This window comes from Camelus bactrianus, chromosome 2, assembly GCF_048773025.1.
Source record: "Camelus bactrianus isolate YW-2024 breed Bactrian camel chromosome 2, ASM4877302v1, whole genome shotgun sequence".
Lineage (NCBI taxonomy): Eukaryota > Metazoa > Chordata > Mammalia > Artiodactyla > Camelidae > Camelus > Camelus bactrianus.
The window spans coordinates 79,919,937-79,939,970 of record NC_133540.1 but is presented as its reverse complement, the minus strand read 5'-3'; the positions used below and the strand labels follow the sequence as shown (position 1 = coordinate 79,939,970).

The 20,034-nt window shown below is 33.9% G+C and overlaps 1 protein-coding gene across 12 annotated transcripts in view; it reads left to right on the top strand.

Moving 5' to 3' along the window:
- The window catches only part of EPHA5 (EPH receptor A5), a 314,401-nt gene that overhangs the window by 279,293 nt on the left and 15,074 nt on the right, over window positions 1–20,034 (top strand). For all 12 annotated transcript variants that reach the window (XM_074344128.1, XM_074344124.1, XM_074344129.1 and 9 more), the window contains 4 exons: window positions 6,570–6,631; window positions 8,000–8,209; window positions 11,398–11,547; window positions 18,642–18,835. In XM_074344128.1, the coding sequence (XP_074200229.1) occupies window positions 6,570–6,631; window positions 8,000–8,209; window positions 11,398–11,547; window positions 18,642–18,835 (616 nt within the window). The remainder of the gene's footprint in view (window positions 1–6,569; window positions 6,632–7,999; window positions 8,210–11,397; window positions 11,548–18,641; window positions 18,836–20,034) is intronic.

Genomic DNA, 20,034 nt, shown 5'->3' with positions numbered 1-20,034 from the left:
ACCCCCTCTTAATCTGAGCTTTGGAGCCAAGATGTGACAGAATCTTGTTTCTGCGTTAACAGGATCAGTAAGGCCTCTGTGTTGAGTACAGATGGTAGGAGCCAGTGTTTAAATGGGAAGACAGTGAGAAGACTACTGTCACTGTTCACACCTCATTGTGGATTAGATCAGGGTAGTACTCTAACAAGATGAAGAGTAGTAGTTTAATTCTGTAGATATTTTGGAGGCAATCACAGTACAGCTTCTTGTGGATTAGCTGTGGAATGTGAGAAAGAGAGAGGAGTCAATGATAATTATAAATTATTTGTCCTGAGTACCTTGAAGAAAGGAATTGCCATTTATGGGGAAAGATTAGGAGGAGCAAGACTGGTTGGTAATCAGTAGTTCCTCTGGGGACAAGTTGGTAAGCAGTAGTTCTGCTGGGGACAGGTTACATCTGTAAGCCTGTAAGTGTCCAACTGCAGACACTGTCTATAAAATTGGATTCTGAGAAGTATGAATGAAAACGTTTGCACTATGGGCATGCTTAAATTTTACATCTGCCCTTTCACAAAAGGCAACAATTCTATGAACCATTATCAGTGATAAACCATGATGGAAATAAACAAATTTAAAACTGAAGTAGAAATGGAAGCCAGTTCATTAATCTGATATTTGTTTTTCATTATTAGGGCAGAGAGCAAGGTTTAATAAATAAACATAAAATATTTATTAGATATTTACAAGTGCTTATTCTGATAAAATCTAAATTCTACACATCTGAAAAAGATTTACTGGCTCAAAGATGGACTGTTGGTAAATTAAACGTTACGTTTTGAAAGTCATTTTCATTATTAATAAAACAAAGCTGTCACATTGTTAATTCTTAGTTTCCTCTGTTCCTCTGCAAAGTCGACAGTCTCTTCCTCCATAAGTAATTACCCACCTTCAGTAATGTCAGAGCAATTCTAATTTTTTTTTAATTTGAGAAATGAACATCTAATTAAAAAGTTTATATCAGTGTAAACAGTGTGAAATAATAGAGGAATAGGGAAAGTTTGGAATTTCTACTTAATAGAAATATTTCTATGCTCCCATCTCAGGTAAGGTATAGAGGCTTTTGATTTATAGTCTTTTCTGAAATTAAGATTACATAATTTTATAACTGGTTTCCCTTAAAGTGTTAACCAATAAATAAGGACCATAATGGAATTAAAATATCTGAGTACCCTTCTGAGTTCTAACTGACCCATACTTGGTCCACCCTTCCCACTCCCCATCTTAATAAGCATTATCTATTTCTACTGCAAGCACAAGATTCCATTTTCTGGTTGTCCATTAACCATTAATAATTGAATCGTGATGTTTGTTATCCCAGGTTTCCCTTGGAGTGAAATAAAAGTAATTTCAAACAGCTGCAAGTGTTAATGTACTAAATGGAATACAACCCAAATAGAATGGCACAGTGAAATAACACTATGGATATATAAATATAAGCACAGACTTACTTTTAAATATTTACAAATTTTGTAAAATGTTTCTAAGAGAAACCCAGAGACAGTTATTTCCCAGTGAATTATGATGCTTCTAAATCAAAAGCTCCCTTTTACCCTTAAGTGGTACCACATATTTATTGATGTGCTAAATGGTTTCAGAAAAGCAGGTGGTATCAATGCAAATAAAATAATAAGGCCAGATTTAGCTGCAGCTCTTGTGGTGTGGCCTAGCTCAGTGTTTCTCAAAATACAATGTGCCTCTGAGGATATTGCTAAAATGCAGAATCTGTTTCAATAGATTGGACTGGGCACTGAGATTTTGCATTTCTAACAAGCTCCCAGATGATAGCGAGGCCACTGGTCAAGGGCTATGCTCTGAAAAGCAAGGCTTAGATTGACATTCCCCAAAGTTTGTTTCACCTAATTTTGAGATACCTTATGAGAAGGAACAGCTTTACCAGGAGTGGCATGTTCTCTCCTTTCTTAGATTTTGATGGACATGAGCACCAAAAAAAATCACTTAGTAAGGAAGCAAACGCAATTTTGTTTTATTGTGATAAGAAAAATCCGCATCATGATATCTGCCCTCTTAAATTTTTAAGTGTAAAGTACACAGTACAGTTTTGTTCACTGTAAGCACAGTGTTGTATAGCTGATCTCTAGAACTTTTGTCTTGCATAACTGAAATGTTATACCCAGTGAATAGCAATTCCTCCTTTCTCCCTCCCCTAAATGCTGGCAGCCACCATCATCTTCTGTTTCTGTGGGTTTGACTACTTTAGATGCCTCATATAAGTAGAATACAAGATTGCTTCACTATAGAACACTTCAGAATGCTTGACGGATATATAAGTAATGATCATAAGTAAGAATATATTATTTATTGAAAGCAGCTAAATCCCTATCAGATCTGCCATTAATACTTGAATGGTTTGGTATGGCATAGTCATGATTCTCAAGCTTATATGAACACAAAAAGATAAAATATTTGTGATATTTTAAAATAAAATATATAATTTAAAATAAATACTTCAAAATTACAAGCATCATAATTTGGAGGGAAGGAAAACAGCTTTTGTAGTCAGGTGGACATGAGTTTGATTCCCGACTTTATTTGTTATACAACTTGAGCTAATCAACTCAAGTAATATATTGAATCTTTTTAAGCCTCACTTTTCTTTCTCTGAAAAGAGACTTTTGTAGTATCATCACTACTATAGAATTTTGATGACAATTGAAAATAACACCATGCCCTGTAAAAAGTGGGCAGTCAATAAATCAATAAACTGTTGCTCTTTTATGATTATCTATACCAAATGATGAAATATGAGGTTGGTTAATGCCATAAATAATGTGTTTCTATTACTGCATAGTAACATAACATAACATAACATAACATAAAGTAATATAAAAAACTCTACTCCGTGATTAAAATCATGTTTTGACATGCTTTATGAGCTCTTTTTGTATTGATTTTTGATAATATGCTTTCAAAATTATTGGCAGATCTACTATTTGTCTGTACTTCAAGCTGGATAATGGAAATGATTTATACCATTTTATTGAATTTACAATGGTTAGAGTAAGCCACGTTAATTATTGCTATGTCATTTTTGCAGACTAGCAGGAACTGAGACAAAACATAAGCCAAACTAAATGTAACTATCATTAAAATGGCTCAAGTATGAGAAATCATCTAATCGGTCATGAATTGTCTTATTTTTATAAACAAAAGAAGATAATGCTTGTTTGCAAACATTCATTTTCATTGCTTTTCCCCCATTTTCTGAAATATGAGAGGTGTTTAGGTCCCTATCATATTTCTTAAATGTTTTTTGTTATTGACATTACAGCCTACACTGTCATGAATAATGAATCTGACTTTTAAAAGTAGGCGATGAAAGCTAAAAAATCTTACAGGACGAATACCAGGTGCCCATAGCCCTGAAAAGCCATCATTTTTTTTTCTTTCCAAACATATATTATTCAAAGTCAGTAAGTTTTCTGGTCCATTCATTGTTTTTAAAGTATAAATCTTTTTTGTCTAAGTTTAGTAAATTTAGGTTGAATTTAAGAACAAATTTAACCAAGGAAGAAATATTTTAACAGAGAAATTTTATCCAACTCCTGTTCAGTAGACCTTAGGTGAACAGTAGTAAATAGTTACCACTGACCATAACTGTAAGAAGAGGATCTAAACAATTAGAAAATAGACAGAAAGAAGAAATTTTAGAAAAAAAGTGTGGAAGGAAATTGAAGGTTTTGTAAGTAGTAATGTAGGGAAGGTGCTGTAATCATAATGGGCTTGGGATAGAGCAGATAATGATGGAGGGAGATTAGGCCTTCGCCTTGATGGACAAGGCTTCTGTTCATGTGGTAGGAGCTGAGAGGTACCAGTGGGGGAAAGCTAAGACCATATCCCCTGTATATCTGCTGGAATTCAGTTCTTCCGTTTCTAGTGACACTGTGACAGCTCCCCCAGTGGATTTCTGTAAGTGAAAATCAGAGACAAAGAGCTTTTATAGGAAGGATTCCTGAAATCACAGGCTGATTCCAGAAAGCATAGGCCTTTTCCTGGTTTGATCAGGACTGGTGTTCAGCAAGTGTGTACTTTTTTGGCTCTATTAGCTGTACATTTATTGAAATGCTTCTATCCTATTTGATAAAAAGCTGAAGCCAGGGTTATCCACATAGCCTTTTTATATGCCTAACTCAGCTTTGTCTCTGAAGTATTTCTGAATTCTTGAAATCAGGCAGATGAAGAGGTGATGTCTGGTACAGTAGTATTTTCCAGTATTCCAGCAATATGGTGCTGTAACTTCAAACATGTAGGTCCCTGTCCAAAGCAGGTATCAAATATTTTGGCTGTCACCCTTGGGGAAGCATATTAGTTCTAAACTTTTAAAAGAAAAGCTTGAAATAGGCTTCAACAGTAAGAAAACCCTGAAATAGGCTTCAAGATGTGAGACTGGAACCAAATGGGCCCAAAGCAGAATTTTGTCTATTTAGCATTTGTCTGAGGTTCATTGAAATGAGTGCAGCAGTACCACTAAAATGAAGTAAAATTAGAAATCTATCTTAATTGTTGAACTTAGATTACAATCATACAAAGGAGAAAAAAAACATTCATAATCTTTTTTTTTTCTCTTGTGCTGTCATGGCCATTTACAAATACAAATACAACCATAAGTCATTCTTTTTTTTTTTTTAAACTAAGGTATTATATTTCCAGTCAGTTTCAAAATCAGTATTCCTCAACTCATCTCCTGTCACTCCCTGAATTACAAAGCAAAATCCAGGCCTCTGGCCATGTTTGAACTTGATGAGCTCTTTCATGACAAGATGCCTTGGCACATGCTGCCTCTTCTTCCTGGAATATCTGTCACCTTTTATTATACCAGTGACCCTTTCAAGGTTCAAATCAAATGACATCTCCAATACATATTCCCTACATATGTGATGTTTTACCTAATGTAGGCGTAGCAAATAGATGACAAATGAATTATTTGAGACAAACTTTTTTTCTAACTTTTACAAAATTTAAAGAGGAGAGAAATGTTATCTGCCTTTGGAATATTACTTGTGACATTCCATTAAAAGAATAATGCTTCTAAAGTATTTTAAAAGAAGATAATTATCTGAGTGAGAAATTAGACTGACCTACCTTATTATACTAAATAGTGAGTTTTAAGTGATTTTTGGATTGAAAAATCCTTTTTCTTCCTATTATTTCTTTTTAACATGTAACTGTCTAATTTTCTGTATCTCTGTTTACATTTTGGGATAATGGTGTATGAATAAATATGCACGTTCTAATTCTGTGACCTGAATGAATCACTTTTCAAGTAAAATACAGATGCCCTTCTGGAGGATGCCATTAAGTTAATTACAGCACATTTCATAATTGTATAGGCCTTCTTTCCCTCTATAATATAAAAAAAATTACTAGATATATAAGATAGAATTTTGCTATCATAAGGTCTTTTTTTACTTCAAAATAGTTTAAATGGACACTAAAATTTTATGAAGTCTATACTTTTATTTTAGAATAAAAAGGCACATTTTAAAATATAGTGAAGTTAATGTGGAGTGATAAAACTAACAATCATGTTTTAAGTATTTCCTCATATAACAAAGATTTTTGGTCTCGTATTTTTCATAAGGGATAAAATATGATCTGTTTTCTTGGTCCTCTTACAGCTAGCAAGGAAGTTAACCCACAGATACAAAGTCAATAAGGTTTATAGAATAATAATACATAGCAAATTCTAAGTGGTAGGCATTATTCTAAGTGACCTGGATAACTCTATGACTTGGCAGATACTCACAACAAATTAGTATACAGAGATAAGAATTGATTTGCCCATGATCACATGATAGTAAATGATTGATCTAGGATACAAAGCCAAGCCATGTGGCTCCAGTTTGTCCAGCTGTACTTCTGTCTCAGACGTGAAAAGAATAGGGCCTCGTCCATCAGAAGTGATGATTGCAAGAGAAATTTCCAGACAGCAAGAGAAAATAGAACAGGGTTTTGAAGAATGAAAACAATTGGATTGATAGAGACTGTGTGTGGCAGAGAGGGAAAAGAGAGGTAGCCATAAGTAAAGGAGTTATAAGAACATAGAAGTAAAGTTGAGAAAATGCAACATCTGTTCAAAGGATCTTAAACAGAGCACTTAGGACTGGATAGTTTTTATTTAGAACTGTGAGAAAGAGGAATGTGTTGGCATGTTTGCAGTGCTTTGCTAAATATTACTTGGCACTTTATATCGTTATCTCTATAAAAATAAAATTCATCCTAAACTCATTTTCTACATAAATTGATTTTGATGTTGAAAATTCTGTATTTTTTGTACCTTAAGTGTCAATCTTTATCATTTTCATGATACTTTCCTCTCACTGACTCCACTCAGTATATACTAAGATACTAAGACATCATCATGTCAGGAATTTACTTGCAACTCATTAAGAGGACATTTTTTTAAATGACTATGTATAATTTGGACAATAATAAAAACTTCCAGGTAAACTTTTCCTAGACAAGAATGCTCTATCAAAAAGCAGCAGTTTATACTACTGTTTTCTTTTCAGGTAAACCGGTGATGATAGTGACAGAGTATATGGAAAACGGCTCTTTAGATACATTTTTAAAGGTAAGATTTGAGATAGATGTAAGTTTTCAAAGTGCTATTCATATATTGGCAATAATATTGAAATTAAAATCCAGCTACCTTAAAGATAGAGTTTTAAATAGAAATATCTAGAGTCAGGATAATTATACTGCAAAAATTAACTTTGGTTTGAAAGTTGTCCACTTCAAAAAACTTGTACAAATCCAAATTACGGGTTTCTACAATTTTATTTACGTGTATGTTAATTTGCCCAAAGTAAATAAAAGAGGAAAGGAGGCAGGAAAGGAAAAAAAGAGAAGATTTTACAAGTACTTAACTCTCTCAAAGTATATAATATCAGGCAGAACAAGGAAAAATGTCTAGAGAGTCCATGAAAATCATCTGTATTAATGAAAGTGTCAAATAGATTCATACCTCACCTGAGGGCCAGCCACGCCTTGTACCAGGTATTATATAATAGTAGACAATAGTCAATGTCAGATCTTCCAGATTTTAGGAAGAGTTTGTTTTTAATATGCAGGTCTCCAAATTTTAAATGTTGGTAACTCATTTTATTAGTAAATAGCATGTGTTAGACAATGTAACCTGGGCTTGATTAAACTGTAGTCAGGTGGCTTTTCTCCTTCAATGTAGCATCTATTGCTCTGGATGAGAAAAGTGATGGTTGGCAGCTTAATGGTGATTGTAAGAGGGGCCTGTGCGTTGACTATGACAGGTGTCCACTGGCAAGGCAAGCTTCCCTTCCAATCTCTATCCTCTACCAGATTCTACTGCCAAATTTCTTACAGATAAATTCTTCAGTCTCTTATGGTCGTATCATTCTTTTATTTCAAAATAAGCATCATTTGGGCCTAATTCTGTGTGTCTGCAGTAAGTCCAGTGCCCTTGACAAAGACAGCAGGTTTCCAAGAAATGCTAACATTATCCTGGTCATTGCTTGGTCCCCCTCCCCCTGACCTTCCACCTGCTGCTGCAGAATCTCCCTCCTTTCATCCGGCGACTTTGTCTGTCACCAGTATGCCTATCCAGCTAGCTTCTTTTAAATGACTTCAAAAATGCACAGTGTTAACCCAAGACAGGCATAAGGCTGGAGTGATGAACACACTGCGCTGATGACTGAGAAGAAAAGAATTACAATGTGGAAAAGAGCAACTGAATGATATTTTGGACGGGGCTTTCAAAGCCGTTATCTGCTTTGACCAAGCAGGGGACTGATACGCACTACCAGGTTAACTAGATATTGCCGAACTTTTCCTATTCTCTTCAGATAGAAATTGCATGTGAATGTGGTGAGAGTGGGCATTAATTTGGGGATTGAAGGAAGATCCTTAAGTATTTTTCCCCAGTGATTGCTGTTGCAGAACTAGTATTTCTGTGTCATCTTCACAGAAAAACGATGGGCAGTTCACTGTGATCCAGCTAGTCGGCATGCTGCGAGGCATCGCTGCGGGAATGAAGTACCTCTCCGACATGGGCTACGTGCATAGAGACCTTGCTGCCAGAAACATCTTAATCAACAGTAACCTTGTGTGCAAAGTGTCTGACTTTGGGCTTTCCAGGGTGCTGGAAGATGATCCCGAGGCAGCCTACACCACAAGGGTAAGATCTAACAGAATGCATTTCTGAAATACTAGACTACTAGACTAGGGGCGTTTAATACTTAAAGATTTTAAAGGAAAGAGCGAAAAAAAAAAAGAAGCAAAATTCCTCCAACTTAGGAAGAAAGAGAGAAGGGGGAGGGTGGATTAAAAAATCCAGCCAATTCTCCTTTCCTTATCAGAAAATTCAAATATTAAACTCAGATAAGCCAAGTAATCACATTATGAGTTTTAATAGTTCATATTTTTCCTACAGATACTGAAAATAAAAGGTTTGAGTTTAGAGTGGATACAACATGTAAAAATCATATAAAGAATTAAATGTAAAAGGAAAAATTAAAGTGAGACTCTCCTACCTTAAACGGGGTGGGAAGGGATAAAATGGGAGTTCAAAATTTGCAGATACTAACTACTATATATAAAATAGATAAATAACAATTTTCTTCTGTAGAGCACAGGCAACTATATTCAATATCTTGTATAACCTATAATGAAAACGAGTATGAAAAGGAATTATGTATGTCTATGTATGACTGAAATATGCTATATACCAGAAATTGACATAATATTGTAAACTGACTATACTTCAATAAAAAAATTTTTTTTAAATAAAAAGTATTTGTGGGAAAAAAGCAAAAAATATATACATATATTAATGTATATAAGTATATATTTATTCATATTGTATGTGACTATATAATATATAATCATACTATATATGAATATATTAACATGTGTAGCATTTTTGAATAGCCTAAACTCGGCACCACAGTTTCTTTACTTGTAAAACAAATATGGAAATATCTAAATCTACCTTTTTTTAACTATTCACACAGTAGGGAATAAAAGAGCTATTCCTTCAAAAAGTTTTGATTTACTAGAGGTATTTTAATGCCTAATTACTTCTCTTTTATACCATGTAAACTGTTAAGCCCATATCTATGAAAAATTGGTCACTAATCCATATTGTCATAATTGGCATAAATCAGCATCCTTTTCCAGCGAAGTAATTGCTTCCTGAATTGATGTTATATAATCAACAGTTTTTTGTTTTTTTTTTCCCTGTGGAAAACTGTGGTATTGGTGCAACAGAATTTTTCTGGGAAGTTTATGCATTGTACTTCTTGAGTTTTAATCCTTTTTTATAAACTAGATTTGTTTAATTCTAAATCTTTTCGATATCCTCAATGCTTAAACTGTTCCCTGTGAAGACAAGAATTTGTCATTGTATCTTTTCAGTGTACAATGTGGCTAACTTTATTTCAATACAGAATACTTTAGTCCTCTTTTATTCTTATGATAGATGGTATATATTTTCTTATTTAATTCAACATTTTAAAATTACTCCTACTCATACTCTAATAGTAAACCCTATTCATAGATTATAAGGCTGTCTTTTTATCATTATTGCAGTGTGACACATGAAGAGTTAAAGATTATACTATGCTAAAGATCAAGAGTGACTTACCTAAGCAAACAAAGCCTTCAAAGGGTCAGCTTAATAAATCAATAAATTAATTGTTGGGATGCCCCTCTTCTTCTGGACCTAATTATTGTCATTATTTGCATTAAATGAAACCTCAATTAGGAATTCTCCAGGAAATAGAGTCACGCTTAATAAGCTTGGCCTAAGCAAGGCTGAGGTTATTGAAAAAGCCATTCCCAGTATGATTGGTTGGTGTCTTAGTTAAATGCATAAAGTAAATTTGTCAAGGTCTGTGTCAGTGTGTCATTGCTAGTGGAGAGAAAGGTGGAGGGGAGCCAGAGATCCTGAGACCCTCAAGATTTACTCCCTTGAAATGGGGCATGGTGGCACTTTGTGGAAAATCTCTCTATTGAGAGATGAAATGATAAGGGAACTTCAGGTAATATTGATACACAACATGATGGTCAGAGGACCAAGAGAAAATTTCTAGGCTGAAATTTAAAGTAATCAACAAATTACCATTTCAAGCAGAATAGTAATAATATGTCATAGACTATCATGTTGCTACATAGCTGAACCTAATGATGTGATCTTGCCTATGAATATTTAATTAACAAAAGTATGTTTCAGAAAAGTTTTCTTAAAGTGATGTTACCATATTTCTAAGGAGCAAATAATTCAAACTTAGTATAAATATTTCAAATTAACTTCAAGTCACAGAACAATTTCAAGCATTACATGAAACTGCTGTTTCTTCATAAGTCTTGAAACTTTGGTTTATATAGAGCAGTTTAAGTCCATTTTTTTCTAATATGTGAATTAAATTGTTCTCTTCCCACAAAGTAGGAAGGCATATGTTAGTCTTTTTATAAAAAATATTCAAAACCCATGTTTCTCTCTCCCTCTCTCTTTCTGTCTCTCTCTCCTTTAATGAATTTTACTTATAAATGAAATGTTTGGTTGCCTGGATTTGCCTGCTTTTAAAAATTAGGAAAAAGAAGTTAACCCTGAAATGGCCAGGATAGAAAAGTGTTTAATTTGTGAACTAAGAAAAAACTTACCAAATCTTTTTTTTTAACCATGTAAAAACCCCAAACTTGGTAATGTTGTAAATTTTCCCCATAATTTAATTTTAATAATTTTCAATGTGGTTGAAATAAATGAGATACCTACCTCTTAGGTTTAAAAAAAAAACAGTTTGACCAAACAAACACAAAGATACGACAATGGCAAATTAGGGAAATCAAGTCTAAAAGAAATTGTGCAATGTCAGGAGAAATTACTAAATATTCAATATATCTGGTTTTCATGCTTATCTTATTAACTTTTAAACTTCTCAGGGTTGCATCCAGCAATCAAAGCTTTCTCTTTACAATCCTTATATTGAAGGGAAAAGAAAGCACCCTGGGAATTTGAGTCCTTTACTTTTGAAGAAAGTCATGAAAGTTTACCTTCTTGATTTGCTTGACTGCCTGCTTTCCCCACTTAGAGCTGCCATCCTGATACTGTAATTGAGATGTGGGTCTTGAATGTGTTCCAGTAGTCAAACAGAATTTAAACCAGAAACCTTCCAGACAGCCAATTAGTAGTCAGTCTACAAGTGCTTATGGGCTGAGATATGTGAAAAGAGACTGCACGCTGTCAAACAGATTCACTTAAAAATGCTACATCTCTTTCTAGATCTTTTCAGCGAGGCAGCAGTATCCCTAGATACATTTGAAGTGTGTGGGTGAGAATTTTTTTTATTCTCTTTTCAATTTTAGGGAGGCAAAATTCCAATCAGATGGACTGCCCCAGAAGCTATAGCTTTCCGAAAGTTTACCTCTGCTAGTGATGTCTGGAGCTATGGAATCGTCATGTGGGAGGTTGTGTCTTATGGAGAGAGACCCTACTGGGAGATGACCAATCAAGATGTAAGTATGCAACAACTCCCCCTCAAGTTTGAAATGAAATACTTTGCTCTCTGAGTCAGGAGACATTTATATATATATATATATATATATATATATATATATATATATATATATATATATATATATATATATGTATTTCTGAAAGTGATAGTTGCTTAAAAAGATGAAATACTCTTTGCTTACCCTCTGATCCATTTTGTTGTTGTTAAAATACCCTTCACGCAGAAGCTCAAAATGAGTTAGTACAAAGGAAAGCAAGTTACTGTTATATAAAAGCTTTGTCCCTTGCCAGACAGATCTAGCTGTACTGCGGTAATGTTTCACTCATTGTATGTCAGTATCATTTTCAAAAATGAAGAAAGAGCCTTCAAAGAATGAATACTGACAGGCAAGTTTTTATGACATGCATTTGATAAAGGGAGCTAATCCTCCAAACCAAAAGGATGAATGATATTGATTTAATAGTGGATGCTCTTAGGGGATAAAAAAAAATCTCTGTTTCTTTACATTAAAAAATGTAGGAAGAGTTGCATTGCCTATTTCATTTAGGGAAAAAACAGATTTTTTTCCCACATGGATAAATAATTCAAGCTTAGAATAATAGAATCCTGGAATTAAAAGAACCATGAAAGAAACCTCTATTCAAGTTCACAATGATGCCTGACTACATGGCTCTTTGGGCTTTGCTTTTGTAATTTTTCCATTGTTACTATTCAGTACAGCCCTTTCCATTTTGGATCACACTGAAATTTGATGTTTTTTCTTCAAAAAAAAAAAAACAATTATGAAAGCTAACATTTATTGATCCCTTACTATATGCCATACACTCTTTTAAGTGATTTACCTCCTGGTAGCTCATTAATTCTTTATAAAACCAGTATATTGAACAGTCTTATCTCAATATCATGCTGATTTAAAGCATTTCTTTTTTCTCCAATTACTTCTTTCACCCATGCTCTGTAAAATTTCCCTCTCCCATGCCTTCAGGGATTATTAGACAGGTATACAGCTCTCTGACTGCACTTTGTTGAATCACCAGTACCATGCCACTAATTAAGGCTCACTTTCAGATATAAAAATTCAAATCCAGTCTAAATAAGATTCAATCCTATATCCACTTCAAAGTGTTTTCCACAACTGCAGGGCCAGCCTGACACTAGGTAGCAAGATCGGGAAGGAAGAATTGTCAGATTTTTGCTCTCCTCTCTGCAAGTTAAAAAGGAGGAGGTACTCCAAGTCTCAGAGTTCCTCTCACTCGCCACCTGCTCCCCACCTCACAGTACCTTACACATGTCTGCTTCCCCCCAGGAAAGCACAATCCCGTTGGACGTTCTACCAGTGTTCCCGCTCTTAGAGACTATTGCGGGTGCCTTAGGCAGCCCGCCTTCTTCAAATTTTCCCAGATGAGAAGCCAGGGTCACACTGGATTTCCCAAGAAATATTTCATAGCCTTCTTCTCGGATAGCGATAGTCAAGGTAGGCTGATGGACTCCTGCCTCCCAACAAGCACACAGCAAGGCAGCGAACCTCCCCTTCTTTTAGTTATCTAAAATCGAAAATGGGTTTTCCCTGTGCCCTACTCGCTTGGCTTAGTGAAGGGATGCTGACTTGTGTTTCTCTAAATTTGAGAGAATATAGGATCTATTGTCTTCAACTTTACAAGTTTAGGGACAGGACTATAGCTATAGTATTGAACTCTTGTTATAGATTTAACAACCCGTCAGAGAGATACTGTTATTCCCATTTTGCAATTAAGAAACTGAGCCCTAAGAGGTTAAGTGACTTTCTTAAGGCCAAAAAATAATCAAAGTTATACCAGGAATTTCACACTGGTTCTCCAAAATTTTTACACCTAACCACGACACAGTCTCCAGTTGAATCAATGTCTCCGTCCTCCCTTTCATTTCCAACCAGCGATCCTAGATCAGCCTTCTAAGTGAATATAAAATATTCAGTTCAATATATAATGATTATTCTGGATTGATCTAGTCTAGACAAAGACCAGACTTATTTGCTACTTTCTGCTCTCCAGATAAATGCCAAATGCTAACTTGAGATACATGGTTTGGCTTCTCACTTTCCAATGTCATATTTTCCTCTAGTGTTTGTGAAAGTATTGTATTCCATCATGCCAGCAAGCCTCCTCCCTTCACTCAAGGATAGCATTTGTCCGTTATTTGCCTGGTGTTATAACTCCTTCTCACACTTGAGATATTTTGAATTCTGATTCTGTCACTCAGAATTCTTAGTCCTTCCCAACTATGTGTGTAGCATTGTTATCCACATTATTGACGGTTTTGCTTGATATAGTTGTATCTGTCACAAATAAAATAATAGATCAAAGTAGAACATGATGCCAGGTAAATGAATGCTCATAAGTATCTCTGCTATCTTGTGCTTGCTCATGCTTCTGGGGATTGGCTGATCTTTGCCAGTACACCTTGGCTCTGCTCCAAGTGGCCCGTATCTTTGTTCAGAGACCAGCAGGCTAGCCAAGCTATGAGCTCATTTACCCCGTGGCTGAAGGGTGAGAATGAGCCCAATTGCACTTCAGCCGGCAGCTTTCCACTGTCCAATCCATTAATCAGAGAAGCAGTCCAATCACACTGCTTGTTATGAATAGACAATATAAAGCTGCAGGGAAAAGGACAGCGAAACAAGGTGTGAAGGATTGGGAACAAATTTTTTTTTTCTGATTTCAGCCATTTGAGTCTTGATACTCTTTCAGATAACTTTATTTCAGGCTATTTAGAAACATACAAGGGAGTGCTGATATAATATTTTCAGGACCTTATAAAAATAAAAACTAATATTTTGGCTTTGGCTGGGTTTTCCAAAAATCTAAATGAAGTTTACAGAAAATGATTATACAATTAAAGATCTTTCTAAAATGTCAGCCTTTATTAGTTTCTAATACATGCTTTACATTTTCTCAGCAAGTTCGCTATCATTTGTGGCATTTAGTTTCTAGATATGCTGTTAGGTTTGATATGCCTCAATTTCTATCTACATAAGTATCCAACAATATAACAGATCTACTGCATTTGAAAATTGTGATTACTGAATATCTCTTTTGGAAAAAAGATTCTCGGACAGCAAAGCAGAAATACTGATTTGGCAGTTTTGAATGATGTATTGCATCATCTCTACATGCCAGATACTGTCTGAATCTAAAAGGGCTTGGTCACCACAAAAAATGTTACATTGCTAAGACATGCAGAATAATCTAAGTCCCTCAGAGGAGACCTTCCGCTGTGTAAAGGGGACAGAATGCTGCAGTAGGTTTCTTTTGATTTAGGATTGCCTCTGTCATCACAGAGAAAAACCGTAACAACACATAATGAAAATAAACTAAAATGACTAAGATGATTTTAGGTAAATATCAGACCATGAACTCTGATTCAGGCTTGGGAAAACTAAGATAATATCCTATAGTCAGTAGAAACTTCTTTATTGATAGCAAACATTTTAAATGTCAACATTTTTCAGAACTTAAAAAACAAATAAGAGATTTTCATTGCATTGCATTTTTATATTTAGTGAGTCTTTCTCATGTATTTATTCAGAAATGTATGAATACATAGTGTATACTAAGCACATAAATTGCAAAATGTTTTAAAAACTTATCTAAGTAATCCGTTTTTAATTTTTTTTTAGGAAGTCAGTTTTCTATTACCATTTATGTTGGCCTTGATCTTACCTTTATAGCAGCAAAAATATTTGACTCCAAAAGGATGTCAGACCACTTTGTACTGGGTGTGCTTTCTTCCTCTTTCTATTCTTTGTTTCAGTTTCTGATGGGATAGAATGATATGTGTGTGTGTGTGTGTGTGTGTATAATATTGCTGGAATTTTTAATAGTAGAACAAAAAAATATGGTAACATATAACATGTTGTAATTAAAGTATGAGGAATTTAGTTCTCATCCAAATACTACCAATTTCCAAGATTTGACATTGAGCAAATTATTCTTAATCTCAGTGTAATAATGTCTAAATTGAGTTAACATGGAGGGAGTATTTATATCAGATAAATGAGAAAATATTATAAATCTGTTTTCCCCACAAGAAGAGCCAATTGTTAAATATTTACCATCACATCACTACGTATGTGATACTCTCACATCCATCCTTCACTGTGAAGTGGATGTTCTAGTTGCGTGATAAACTAGGTGGGATTATGTGTTCGAGTCTCACACATTCTAACCTTGTAATGCTGTCTGGGCTCCCTGGGTGGCAAAAGTAAACCACACCCAGAATAGGTATATGTACCTGAAAGATAAAATTCACTGACCCTTACATGATGGAAGGAACCCAACAGAGTCACTACTCAGTGAATAGTGCCATAGTAGGTGCTCAGTGTTGGGTTTCAGGTGTTGAAAGGAGAGGCAGCATCCTTTAAATTACATTCAGACTATTGATTTACATGCGATGCCAAGAAAATGCATAGCTTATGATCTTTCAGATGTAGAAATCTGAAATAGTGCCAGATTGTAAGAATTCTGGTTTTATTTTTTTCTCTTTGTTCATCTCAACCACTTAGATTAATAAATGTAATAGTAATAGTAAGATAAATTGAGATTATGAATCATTTGGTCATATATTAAAAATTATATGGTAAAATGAACAGTCTAAATTGCACTTTCGTAAAATTCCAGTATTTCACAAACCACCAGGGTACTAACACCATTCATTTCTCCCCAGAGCTATGAAAGGAACAATAGGTAAAAATGAAAAAAAAAAATCACTTCAAAATGTCTAAATAGAAAATTTGAAGTGATAGCTCTGAATCTATTTTACATATAAATTCTAAAGATGAATTTAGAATTAAATTCATTGACCTAATTACTGGGCCAAGTTTGTAATTAACTTAGAAACCGAGTATTATGTTTACATATAAAAATTTAGCTGAAAATAAAGCTGTTAAGTAATATATTCTGGAAATAATTTCTCAGATCAAATAATTTATTAATTCCTTCAAAACTAAGAAATTGGTTTATTTTATTCATTTCATAGTCACATATGAAACTAGCTGCTCAGGGAAAGAAAGATAATATTTTTAAAAAATAGGTGCTAAAGAAAAAAGGTAGAACTGATTGGTTTCAGCTTTGAGGAAAAGCACGGTATGAAATATAATAAGTAAATAAGAATGACTTTACGTAAATAAGAATGACTGTTTTCACTGCATAGGGAAATATTTGATGATAGAAACTAAGACATTTAATTTTGGTACATATATGTTACTAAAGAGAATAACCACTGCCTTTATCAACAGTGAACAGTCTTATAATAAGCAAATTAATAAATAAATGAACTTCAAATTATATATGAGTGCAAATGGTACTTTTTATTTTTACCATTTATTTATTTGAGCACCAGTGATAATAAATAATTCTCAAAATTGATTTAGCATTTTTGGTAAATTTTTATTACTATCTATTTCTTATTTATTTGTTGTCTTATTTTATTTCTCAATATGCATGAGATTTTAATATATTAGACATGTGAACCATAAGTTACAGTTTTTGTAATATTTTCTACTAGGGTTTGTCTTTTAACTTTTTGTATGTTTTTGAGTTAACTAAGGTGGTAGATGACTCTCAGGTGTTTTGCTCATAGTTATTCAATTTTTAACCTGACCATTTATTTTTAGAGTCCTTGAGTATCTTGTATTTCTCTGCCTAAATTTAACTATTGGTGTTTCTCAGGAATCTTTATTTTATGCCCTTCCTGGGTAGATATAAACTACACCCAACTTCAAGCTGTGACCAAGTGCTGATGACCCTCACATTTATAATATCAGCCCAAATACCTCCTGTACTCTAGCCAGATTCCTGCAAATTGCCATCTGTAGTCCCTTTATTCACCTCAAATAAAACAAGCCCCAAATTACAGCTGTCGACATTTCCTACCCCCATAAATGTGCTTACCTAAAATTAACAGCAGTAGCCATCCAGTGTGAAAGGCTTGAACTTGTTTTATCTCAGATACTTTCTCTACACCCTCCTCTACCCAGATGTTATAAATGTCTCTTAAATCTGCCATTTCGTCTTCTCTCCATCTGCCAGAGCTCTTGTTCAGATGCCATTTCCTTTATCATTAAAAGACTGGTTTCCCTACAGTCTTTCAAACTTATCTTTGTAAAATTTCTATTCTAATCATCATATTTTTTTCCACTTCTCAAATCAAATCTGAAGTGTTTGTTGAAAAATATAATTAAACTTAACCGTTAAGAAAATAATTCCAATCGGATTTTGAGAAATGTGCTCATTATTATTGGTCTTTGGTTATCACTTAACTATCTGAATTTTAATAGTTGAATAAACCCTGTATTATTATGTTCAGTAGCATAAACAAATCTCTTCTGGAGTTAGGCATTTTTATGGCAGCAGCAACATTACAAATGTTTTTGATAAAACAATCTCACAATTAGACTGATACTCACATGTGTGGTTACATTTAAAATCAATGACGTTTGTAAAGCCTGTGCTACTAAACAGTTATTCCAAATTCCTGACAGAAAACAGTAGATGATTATAAACAGCCAGACCTTGACATTATTAAATGATACATGAGACAGACATGCTAATCTAGCCTTTGACTTATCCATCATTTACCATCCAGTAGTCTCTTTTGAAGTGAAATTATAATTGTCTTACTTTAAAAAATGTGATTCTACACATAATTTTTCATTAAAAAGACATTACCTTTTCAGAGAAATCACTAGAAAAGTTCATCTCTATTTGACTCCAGGTTGCAAGGATAAATAAAGCATGAACTGTTTATTTGGATGTCAGTTAATTTTCCAAATCACCCTTCATCAAGAATTTAGGTTAAAAATTATTACCATTTATTTTTCTTTATAATATGTGAGGAAAGTCTATCTTTTTATATTGTGTGATAGCATATTTATTTCTCTATGCTATTTTATTTTACAGCAAGTGGAGTAATTGAAGATGTTAGAAATAGTGATGCTGGTTGTTATTCCAAGAGTAAGGATCAGAAAGAATGAAAGTTGAACACTGGGAAATTTCTCCAGCAATTCTGTACTAAATTTGCGGTTTGGGGGGACTGGTTCTCTTTCACTCTATGCAGGTGATTAAAGCGGTAGAGGAAGGCTACCGTCTGCCAAGCCCCATGGACTGTCCTGCTGCTCTCTACCAATTAATGCTGGATTGCTGGCAGAAAGACCGAAATAGCAGGCCCAAGTTTGATGAAATCGTTAGCATGTTGGACAAGCTGATTCGTAACCCAAGTAGCTTGAAGACACTGGTTAATGCATCGAGCAGGTACAAGGCCAGACCTGAGAGATTTTTTCTGGATATTGCTAATTCAGATTGATGACACAAATATCAAATTAGTGAAATTATTTTTACATACATGTGAGCCTAGGAACTTATATGACACTAATTTATATGAAAATAGTTTTTGCATAATACTATTATTCTTTTATAATGAATGAAATAGAAATGATTAAATAATACTTAAAAGCATCTATACCTGATCTAATAGTATAACTGACCAGTTAACTATAGACAAATTCAGGTAGCACTAAAAAAATATCCTCAAATGTGTGTAGTTTCAAGTGCTTTGGACCCCACGTAAGTTTGGTTAGGGGGAAATAAGATTATAAGATCATGGGAGAAAGCCAATTAAGCACTGATCCAATTTTAAACCAGAGGTATATAACAACAATTACTCTGATTTTCTTAGAGTAGATTTCACTGCCTGTCATATTTTGTGAACACTGGCAACTCCTTTAGGGACCTTTTTTTCTTACTCAGCTGAGTCCAGATATTTGGATAATCATTTACCATGTAGTTTGAACAATACTTAAAACTGATAAATGAGTAATCTTGTTGAAAAAATTTATATGAGCAAATGAGCATTTTTTAAAATTTTCTGAATGCTTATGAATGTGTTTAAATAATCTTGCTTTATGTAAAGCATTCTTACCTTTTTTTACCTGAAAAATTACAAAACTGTCCTCTCAAAAAAATAGATCAGTTTGATTCTGTACCGATTTTTATTTTCACTATATTCACTATATATTTCACTATATTCAATTGTAAAGGCAATTGTCTATCTTTACAAGAAAAGGTATTCTGCTGGTAACTGAATTGGCTGCCCGTAGCATGAACTAAATAAGAAACAGTCTGTTTATAAAGTTACATAAGTTCTAGGATTCTGGTATAACATTTGTTCACTAGGCAAAAAGTCATTTTTAAATACAAATGAGGAATGAATCTTCAACTTCTGTTCAAGCATCATTAACTTTCTGTGGTAGCAACTGGCAAATGCATCTTAGAGATCATTCCTTATGTTGTTCCTGAAATAACTGCTTTTAAATTGTTTATTGTCATGTAAAATATTGTTTTTCTCTCATCTACTTGTTTGAATTATGTTAAGTTGTCACAAATGGACATAAGGAAAGGAAATCATAAAAAGATACTTTTATGTTCTAAATTATATTAATTTATCTCAGCAT